This window comes from Podarcis raffonei, chromosome 10 (genome assembly GCF_027172205.1).
Source record: "Podarcis raffonei isolate rPodRaf1 chromosome 10, rPodRaf1.pri, whole genome shotgun sequence".
Taxonomy (NCBI): Eukaryota; Metazoa; Chordata; class Lepidosauria; order Squamata; family Lacertidae; genus Podarcis; species Podarcis raffonei.
The window spans coordinates 52141126-52151882 of NC_070611.1; the positions used below are offsets into that span (position 1 = coordinate 52141126).

The 10757-nt window shown below is 41.5% G+C and overlaps 1 protein-coding gene across 4 annotated transcripts in view; it reads left to right on the forward strand.

Moving 5' to 3' along the window:
• The window catches only part of SLC41A2 (solute carrier family 41 member 2), a 44111-nt gene extending 33699 nt beyond the window's left edge, over positions 1 to 10412 (forward strand). For all 4 annotated transcript variants that reach the window (XM_053406353.1, XM_053406354.1, XM_053406352.1 and 1 more), the window contains one exon: positions 7369 to 10412. In XM_053406353.1, the coding sequence (XP_053262328.1) occupies positions 7369 to 7554 (186 nt within the window). In that variant the 3' untranslated portion in view covers positions 7555 to 10412. The remainder of the gene's footprint in view (positions 1 to 7368) is intronic.
• The last annotated feature ends 345 nt before the right edge of the window (positions 10413 to 10757 follow it).

The following is a 10757-nucleotide window of genomic DNA, read 5'->3' on the forward strand; positions in this document are numbered from 1 at the left end:
GAGGGGCAGTGGGCACACCTGGCCTTCCGGCAGCAGAGTCACTGCCCCTTCCCAGGATGGGAAGGTTGGCAGGGAGGTCAGTGCTGTGCAGACGCATGGGCAGAACCAATCTGGTTCTCGCACAGTGCTGACTCTGCTTCCTTGCCCCTGCCCCTCTCGCTAAGTAGTAATGCTGCTGCTAGGAGGTCAGGTATGTGGCAATACCCTTCCTCACCAATCACTCCTGTTCAGTAAAAAGGTAAAGGGACCCCTGACCATTAGGTCCAGTCGTGGCCAACTCTGGGATTGCGGCGCTCATCTCACTTTATTGGCCAAGGGAGCCGGCGTACAGCTACTGGGTCATGTGGCCAGCATGACTAAGCCGCTTCTGGCGAACAAGAGTAGGCGCACGGAAACGCCGATTACCTTCCCGCCAGAAAGGTACCTATTTATCTACTTGCACTTTGACGTGCTTTCGAACTGCTAGGTTGGCAGGAGCAGGGACCGAGCAACGGGAGCTCACCCCGTCACGGAGATTCGAACTGCCGACCTTCTGATCGGCACGTCCTAGGCTCTGTGGTTTAACCAGCAGTACCACCCTACTCCTGTTCAGTACCTTATGAAAATTACTCTCATTTTAATTATCAAGCAAATGAGTTGCATGTCAACACCTTCAGCAATAAAGGTTTCCAACATAGTTCCATTAGTACAGCATTATTGTTTGTTTTTTTCATCTTCATATTGAGGCCACAATCTGTATCTTACACCACCTGCATTTTAGCAAGTAAGCTGAAAGCATTCTGTGTTTGAAATTGAAATTAATTTTTCCAGAAAGGCAGAATAAATATATGCCCCAAAGCAACAATCAGTTATGAACTTCCCCCAATGTGAGTTGATTTGATATAGCATTGCTTTGTCCTGTCTAATTCATTATTCATTCAATTGATTTTAGGGCAAACCTCTGCAGTTCTGTATTTGCGTTTTCCTTCCGTTGTAATGATTATGGCAGCATTCTGAACCTGTTCTTTGTGTTAGGTTAAAATTGCTTCATTAAGGAAAATGTGTGACTTTCTAGACTTGAAAGTAGGCATTAATATGTTCATTTTTCTTTTAAAAAAGTGTTTCCTAGTGAATTGACCTAACCTATCAGACACAGTTACAAAATAACAGTAGAATTAATGCAGTCAATAAATTTCTCTTGTCTCATTCTGGTCTTTGTAAGTAACTCTGAAATAGTAAACAAGTTGAAGGCCTGTGATATCACACTGGAGGGCAGAAGTTTCCCCCAGCAGCTGTTTTAGAGCTGCCAAACCCACCACTCTCTATTCTATATATAGTAAAATACTGTTTTGATCAGTGTTTGACCCTGGTTTGCTATCCTACTGGTTGGCACAGGACTGTCCACATTACTATTAAAGGGAACAAGTGGAACCTGCAACCAAATGTTTCCCTACATCCACACTGTCTAACAGAAGTGCTCCTGTTCAGGGTTCCAGCCAGCCAGACATTCCTCCAGACCATTGTTCACTATTAGGGCTCAGTTAAGGCCAACACTTTGTTTCTTTGTTTACATTTATAAACTAGCCCACATTCTATAGGATCCCAGGGTGGTGAACACACATAATAAAATCCTTAAATGCTTAATTTAAACACTACTACAATCATTAAAAAAAACAGTGAAAATAATTTAGTGTCAAAAACATTCACACCACTCACAGTCCTCCCCTAAATCCTGCATGAACAGATGTGTTTTCGGCTGCCATCTAGTGAGGGGGACAGCCCTATCATTGTAGGGAGGAAGTTTCACAATGTGGGGAAACCACAGAGAAGGCCCTGTTCCCCCATTGCCCCAAATCAACCCACGTTTGTTGAAGGGACCATGAGATGGGCCTCCACTGGAAATTGAAGGGAGAGGCATTGCATCAAGAAGATGGGTCTTGATCAGCTTAGGGTTTTGTGTGTTAAAGTCCACACCTCGAATGAGGTTTGTTTGCGAATCAGCAGCCCATGCAGGTTGCACAGGACTTGTGTTACGTGATCCCTTCTTGCCACACCTCTCGCAACATGTGCAGCTCAAGCTTCTGAAATGTTCCCAAGGATAGCTCCATGTAGAGCAGATTGCAGTAGTCCAGGCAGGAGGTTAGCAGAGCGTGGTCACTCATAGTCCAGGCTATGTCTGACTAGGAAGGTTGTCACCGGCAAACCAACCTAAGCTTAGAAATAGGTGCTTCCTAACCACTGAAACCACCTGAGCCCCAAATGGTGAAACTGGACCTCAGAGTACCCCCAGCCTACACACCTGCTCTTTCAGGGAAGTGTAACTGTCAAGGACAGATCATCTTCCCAGTTCCCAGACAAAAGAACTGCCTTCTTAAAGTACTCATGTGTTATCAGGATTCAGTCTCAATTTTCTGGTCCTTATCTAGCCCATTGAAGTCTCCAGGCATTAGTCTTGTACCTGCCCAAAAGAGTACAGCAAAGAGTACAGTTTACATGCCTACCTCATATAAACAGGCAGGGAGTTCCAAAGTGTAGAAGCTGCCATGCTAAAACATGGATTTTGTAAAACTGTGGAATGAGTACTACATTCCAAGTCTGGGACGCGGGTGGTGCTGTGATCTAAACCACTGAGCCTCTTAGGCTTGCTGATCAGAAGGATGGCGGGTCGAATCCCCACAACAGAGTGAGCTCCTGTTGCTCTGTCCCAGCTTCTGTCAACCTAACAGTTGGAAAGCACATCAGTGCAAGTAGATAAATAGGTTCCGCTGCGGCGAGAAGGTAAACAGCGTTTCCATGCGCTCTGGCTTCTATCACGGTGTTCCATTGCACCGGGTTTAGTCATGCTGGCCACATGACCTGGAAAGCTGTCTATGGACAAATGCCTGCTCCCTCAGCCTGAAAGTGAGATGAGTACCGCAAACCCATAGTCGCCTTTGACTGGACTTAACCATCCAGGGGTCCTTTGCCTTTTACCTTTACATTCTAGGTCCTCAGCTTCCTACATATAAAGCAACTTCCAACATTCCTGAACAGAAAAATAAATTTTCTGTGGATTTCAGTGGAACTTATGTGCAGCTATTTTTTTTCCCTGGCTAAGAGCCTGACTATTTTAGAAGAATATTAGATACTTGGCACGATATAAAAAACCAACTGTACCAATTTTAGTAACGGAACACTGCGGCCCCAGGTACAATGCACGATTCCCTCACAAAATGTGTTTGCATCACAAGATGAGTTCAGAGACACCCTGAAGATTTCTATAATTTAGGTGGCATAAAATATCTATTACTTCATATGGCATATATTCTTGGCATGGTTAAACAATATGTTCTGCTGAAGTCCCTATTTGTTGAATTAACTTGGATCCATCTGCAATGCTGGAGTGGAATACAAACTATTCTCAAAAAACGTTATACGTTCAAGTGATTGATGTATTCTTTATAAAAAGGACAAACTTCTCTGAGACAGCTGTATATATGATTGAACGATACTTTTTTAAAGAGAAAATAATAATAAAATACAGCCTGCTTGAACTATATTCAGCTGGGTATAAAGAAAAAGGCTTCATTTTCAGACTTGTCAGCCATCATCAGACTGAAGGCCAGACTGGAGTAAGGAAGCCGTCAGTTTTGTGATTCAGGGTTTGTGACTTTCAAAGGCAGCCTCTGTACTTCGGGTTCCTGCTGAGCCAGTAAAGAGCGCTCTGGAATTTTCACACCTCCGAGGCAAATCTCAGAACACAGTTGTGTTAAGGGCTCTGGGAATAAACAAGTAATGGGAAACTCTAGACATTATTGCCCAATAAATTTGGCAGGGTAAAATAAAATTGATTGTATCCACTAAGAATCAAAATTGTTGTTGCCCTGCAAAACAGCACGTTTTGAATATTCCTTCTCTTGTATGTCAGAGAATTCATTAGATTAGTTGCCAGCCCTTCTCTGTTAAAAACAACACTCTGTTTAGACCCCTGGCAGTTAAATATCATTTGGGAACATTTATCCCTTAAATTGGCTTAAAGCAAAATTCGAAAAGCAGATGGTGATACATTTTGAGAAGAAAAATTAAGCATAATAAGAGCACATTTGTGTTGACCGTTGTTGCTTCAGCTATATAAAGACAGCCTATTATCTCTATGTTTATTGCCCTAATGAGACTGTTCTAGTATCCTGACAAGTGAGGGCCACACTTACTTTTCCTCCACTCTTTCCAGGCACCATCTGCACATTAAAGCTCAGTGTCCAAGCAGCCTATTTTTTGCTCCAGAGTTTTCCCTGTGAAAACCCACTTTTTGAAGCTCGATTGGAGCAAACGACAGTCTGCAGAAAACCTGAATTGACATTTGCACAGATTGAGCACCGAAGAGCAGGTTTTTGTGGAGGAAATGCTTGGACACAGAGCTTTTGAGCATGGACCTGTGCGTGGAAAGAGCAGGGCAGAAGATAAGTGTGGATAAGCTCTAACTCTTCATGTCCTGAATATTTTTCTGCAAGTCAGCTGAGCTAGGATATTTGGCAAACCTTGCCTAGGATTCCTAGTTAGGGAGAAGAGGACTTAGCCATGAGTCCCAGTTTGGACCACATGGCAACCCAAACTCTGCATGGTCTGACTGACTGTGTCGTGAGAACCAGTTTTACCATTTGCAAAGCCGATTTAATGTGTAGAAATCCACTGTTTAAACTCACTTTCTGAGGACTAACTGTATGTTAATGAACTACTGTCTGAATCAATCTTAAGACTGAGCTGCAGTTTAAATCTAATTCCAGTTCTGGACTACATTAGTTACTCAACAACCTGGGTTTGGTTCTTGTTCATGTTTTTAGAATAGAGATGTACAGATCTGATATATTTTTGATGAAAAGTGAAATAATGGGAAAACCTAGATAAACTGATCATTGGTCCAGAGTGCTACTCAGTGTGAAGGACGAATGAACCACATTAGACCACAGCATCAGTAGTTTTAGAGGCAGTGGAGATGTTACGTGAGATAACAAACTGATATTCATAACAGGAATAGAAAAGCACGGAACATAAGGGAGACCAGAAGTGGGCAGAGTTCCAGTGGGTTTCTGCTAGTAATTGTGCCAGTTCTCTTTTCCCACCAGGGAATAGAATTGTGCGTGACTGCAGTCAAAACAAAAAATTTAGAACTACTTATTAATATTGGTACCAAATTGGTGCATATCTTATAAATGGAAGCTTAAGGCAAGGCAGAAGTGTGAGTTGTATACACACAGACTCACTTCATTGGGTTTTGGGGTTGGAAAATATAAGGAAGTATATTTGTGCTGTCTCCTTACATATTGTGCTAAACCGTAGTGTGTGTGAACAAGCCACAGCAAACCTCAGGCTCCCACACGCCACCTCTCCACCCCTCCTGTTGCCGAAAGGAGTTCAAGACTTTGCTTCTACTTCTAATTCATCACTGTTTGCTGCATTGCCTGGACCCAGAACTGTGGTTAACATTAACTATGGTTAACTTAAACCAGACAGCTTCAGAAACCATGCTTTGATGTTGCCTTGTTTTAAACTAGTAAAGGTAAAGGGACCCCTGACCATTAGGTCCAGTTGTGACCGTCTCTGGGGTTGCAGCGCTCATCTCGCTTTATTGGCTGAGGGAGCCGGTGTACAGCTTCCGGGTCAAGTGGCCAGCATGACTAAACCACTTCTGGTGAACCAGAGCAGCGCATGGAAACGCCATTTACCTTCCCGCCGGATTGGTACCTATTTATCTACTTGCACTTTGATGTGCTTTCAAACTGCCAGGTTGGCAGGAGCTGGGACCGAGCAACAGGTGCTCTCCCCGTCGCGGGGATTTGAACCGCTGACCTTCTGATGAGCAAGCCCTAGGCTCTGTGGTTTAACCCACAGCACCACCTGCGTCCCACTGTTTTAAACTAGCCAATATTAATGTTAATATTATTTGTTAGTCTGGACAGCTCAACAAAACACTGTTAATCAGAAGTGGAAGCCATGTGAGGGAAGGGGAGAGGAAGGGGCACAGCTCATTGTGGTTTGTATTATGCTAAACCATGGTTTAACATAATGTTCAAATGTGGCCTATAAGGCTTTTGGTTCTTTACAACAATAGGAAGGCAGAAAAACCTACATTTTGTTGTAATATAAATATTTGCTTTCCTTCAAGTTTGCTTTCCTTTTCTACCCAAGGACAAGCAACATTTCAATTACCTTGCCTCCAGTGTTTCTCTTTTCATACCCCACATAGCTGTTTCTCAAATGTCCTGAGCAGTCAGGAATATATTTGAATGTGAAACTTCAGTTTCGAAAGCATTTTTAGATAAACGACACAATGGTATGTGCTTTAGTTAGCTTAGACTCCTCTTTATTAGAATTTCTAATAATTATCCCCCCCTCAAGTAATGCAATCTCTGCCCAAATGCCACTGCATGTTCCCACTTGTCACATCTGTTTCCAGACTCTTTCCCACCCACTCTGGTCCTCCACAACCTGCACAACTTCGGTCTTGGCAGAGGGGGACAGATTTGCCTTTGATCACCTTGCTAATGTTGTGGTGCTGGCCAGCTGAAAGAAGAGACCCAAATTATAACAATTCCCCATGTAACGTCGCCTTCCAGGATACTGGTCACGTTTACGTCTTGGAGCCCAGAGATGGAGAGCTTCTAAGGGATGGAGATGTGAAAGGCTGGCTTCACTGTCCCTAGTCTCGCTCTCTGCCTGCTTTGGTAAAAGAGGAGCTGCCTCAAAGAATCTGACAGTCTCTTCCAAAGAAAACATGTGCTTTCAAATATATTTGTTTGGTTTGCAGAGAGGAGCACACCTAGCACATGCATAATTAGCTGAGGCTACAGAGCCGCCTTTTCAGCAGGGAGATGTATCTGAATAACTTATACATATTTCATAATGGAAAAAGGGACAGAAAATTGCTAATTTGAAAACCATATGGTTACATCTTAAAAATTCTTTTGTAGTACAAATCAAAGGTAGGAATTTTCTTAGAAGTATTAAATTATTTCAGTGTGCCTAATACTGTAACATCTAATTTTCCATTTTAGCTATTTAAATAATATTTAAGAAAACGCACGCTTTCAAAATGGTATTTGAAACATTGAGTCTGTATATCAAAAATCACAGTGGACGTGCCCGCTTTTTAAATTGTTTTGGACTCAGGAAATCTTTTGTGTGTTTTGATACAGGAACAGCTTGGGTTATAAGTCTTTATTTCCTGAAGGTCCAAATTGATTTAAATCTTAATCTTGTCTATTTTTTAGCCTACAGGCAATCTTTGCAAAATATATAAAGAACCATGAACTCAACCTATCTATTCAAATAAGTTAGTAGAAATAGTGGATTTCAGATGCTGCCATAGATATCATGTCAACGTGATTTATATATTTTTTCATTTTGCCCTAGGTGTTTACGTTGCTATGGATTGCTGACTGGATGGTTCACCACTTCTGGAAAAAAGGAAAAGATCCCGACAGTTTTTCTATCCCTTACCTTACTGCTCTTGGTGATCTTCTTGGAACTGCCTTACTTGCCATGAGTTTTCACTTTCTGTGGCTCATTGGTGATAGAGATGGAGATGTAGGAGACTAATAATGCAAACAAGCACACTAGCTGATCCCATTAGATGAAGATGACAAACAGGAGACAACCACTTGGCTTACCATTTCATCTGAAGAGGACTCCAAAACAGTGGTTGAATTCGGATATTATGGTAACTTAAAGGTGGCACTGATATCAAATCGCCTTAATTTTAAAAGGGGGGGGGAGACGTGGAAGTGTGAAAATAGGCTTTAAATGTTTTTTACACTGCAGGGGAGTGTGGCTGTTTCTTGCTGGCCACAGAAAGAGAAAGGCCAGCCAGTATTGTACCAAGAAACAAAGTCCAGAAACGTAGTTTATGGGCAATTAGTAGCAGAAAGATGTGACTTAACCACTGATGTGTCTCTTCATCACAAATTTACTTTTCAGTGAACAGCCTGACTGCATTTCAACTTATAATGGGTTCACAGTTATAGTTAAATCTTCTGGAATCAGACACCATTTGCTAAATAAGTAAAACAGATGATTTGTGCATGTAATAAAGAAAAGTTCGAGCAGGACATTCTACAGGGTATTCAACACTCCTTTTTAGTCGCAGGTGAGACAGAATAAAGCAGCTTCTATTCCAAAAACTTGTTTAATCAGCTGAAAGTGGGAAAGAAGTTTCTAACAGAGATAACTCAGTACTATCATGCATGGACGTTAATGTTGTATTAATGATTGTATTTTAAAAGGTTCAATGGCACAGTTTTAAAATGTTCAGTTTTGTCTTTTGCGGTTTATTGTAAAGTATTGGAAATTAAGAAGAAAAAAGTGGGGCTTTTGATATGTAATTATGGGGGAACTGCAATATGGATCCTGAAGAGAGAGAATTGGTGAAAGGGTGTGTTTTTTTTAATTTAAGAAATAGTCGAAGAGAAAGAAACCGTGGACATATTCAGCCAAGTAGTTCTGCCACACAATTCCATCCAGCAAGTGGCAGCTGGAATTTTAGTCTGCAGTCCTGTATGCTCTTACTTTTGGGGGGTAAACCCTACGGTACTCAGTGGGACTTGCTTCTGAGTAAAAATGTGTGAGATTGTTCAGGGCTTTCCCCCCAAATGATCATTGGATAGAGCAATCCTATGGAGGCAGGGGAGGGAAAATCTCTGGCATGTCTATTCTTTAAGAAGTTTCTAGACTTTAAGAAGAGCTAGTCTTTAAGAATCTCTGGCAGATATGGTCTTTGAAATTTCTGCTGGATTTATACCAGCAAGGACAGGAGATCAGACAGAAAATAAGCATGCCAGTTCCAGAGCTGGTGCATTTTCGCTCCATTGTTGGTGGGGTGAGTAATGTCAGGAGATAAAAGGAATTTGGATCCCAGAGATCCCAGATCCATCCCTAACATCTCTCATCCCTCCCTGCCCCTCTCAGAGCACCAGCTGTGGAGGTTTCTACATCTGCAATGAGGAAGCCTCTCAGGATGGGCCTCCTCTGCTCAGGTCTGCAATGTCCTATAGTTCCTGGAATAACCTCGCAGGGATAATAGGTTCGTAGCCTTACTGCGAAAATGATTGGGGTTGCTACTCTAACATTCTGGAGGATTCAGGCATCTTTCAATTCAGAACAGTGCTAGTCTAAAGAAATAGATTTCCCCAGCACTCAAACGGGGGGAATTTCATAACTGATAATGAAATAAAGCAGAATAGTTTGGTCTGAGAAAATGTCATTGCCCACACCAGGTGTGTCAGTTGTGTGATGCAATTAGTGCTTTGTAGAATGTGATTGTGTGAGTATCACAGGTACCTGTTAACTAGTGCCTGTGGCACACTGATAAAGAAATGAATAGCTTCCATCGTGTCTGCACCATTTCAGGTTTTGTGTTTCAAAATATCTGTAAAAAAAACCACCACATTTTCCCATTGTAGTACGGGAACTTTCAGGCAGGGTGCAGTCCTGAAATTCATTTGTGTAATGCAGCTCTGCAGCATTATATGTTATATCCCAAACTTTACAGGCCTTATCGCTATTCATGTAATTGGCATGTGGGGGTTTGGTGGGAAGATTACCCAGTTTATGGTTGGCTTTGTGTGCTGCCTTGGGTGTTCTATAAACGAAGCAAATAACTTTTTAAACCACGGCAATGCAACCGCTCCGCCCTCCACAAACCACAAATGTGACCACACAAGTTTAATTGTGTGAATGGGCATTTTGCACTTCCCATTAGTATCAATGGAATTTGTACAAGGTGGATCCCTTTTCAGATATCCAAGTTACATCTAGTTGATTTATTTCAAATGTGGATATGCAAATTAGGCAGTGAAAGTTATGTACGAGACCCCAGTTTTCACATGCTGACTTTTATTGATATAGCCAAAAAAAAACTTCATAGGCCTAGTTGCTCGCTGAGTACCCTCATCTTCAAAGAAGTTCAAGATGCTGGCAGCTGTTTGGCTTTCTAATTGAAACCTTACATGAATAACTTTCCCCACACATTAAAAGCATTAAAAGCTTTTGCATAATTATGACCGGACTGCTTTGCAGCTGGAATTGCAAGGCTAGCACATAAAATAATATTTCAGAATTGTGAAGGAAAATTGGACTGTCCTCTAGGTTCCCTTGTTCCCCTTAGTCTGTATTAGCATTAATCAGAATGGTACATTGTCTGTAGTACTGTAGATAGCACTCCTATTCATTTTGTTTTAAAAAGCAGTTGGTGATAACTCAGAATCCTTTTATTTGGGGATATAGATCTAGAAGCAATTAAGCTTAATTCTGGTTGAGCTACCTTTATGTGGAATTATGGTCTGATGAAAAATATTTTAATGTTTGAAGAGGCTATGGAATTTTAAAGTTTTTGGAACCAAACCCACATAGCTTCTGAGAAAAATACAAATAAAATTTCTTCTGTTTTTAATATATCACTATCCATTTAGTGTATGTGTGCTACTTTAATTTGTTAGGGGCTCAAGATTTGTGTATGCCTAAGATGTACTCAATATACCAGACCAGAATAACATTCTGTCATTCTACTTAAATATAAGGATATATATATATATATATATATATATATATATATATATATATATATTATATGGAAATATAAGGAAAGGTAAGCAGTAATTGCCAGGGGACGTGTGTGTGGCAGCACTAGCAACCTCTAAACCAGGCATGTCCAAAGTCTGTTTCAGGGGCCTAATCCAGCCCGCTGGTCGGTTTAATCCGGCCCCTGTGGCAGTTTATTTCCTGAGGTAAAATCCTAAAAATACCTC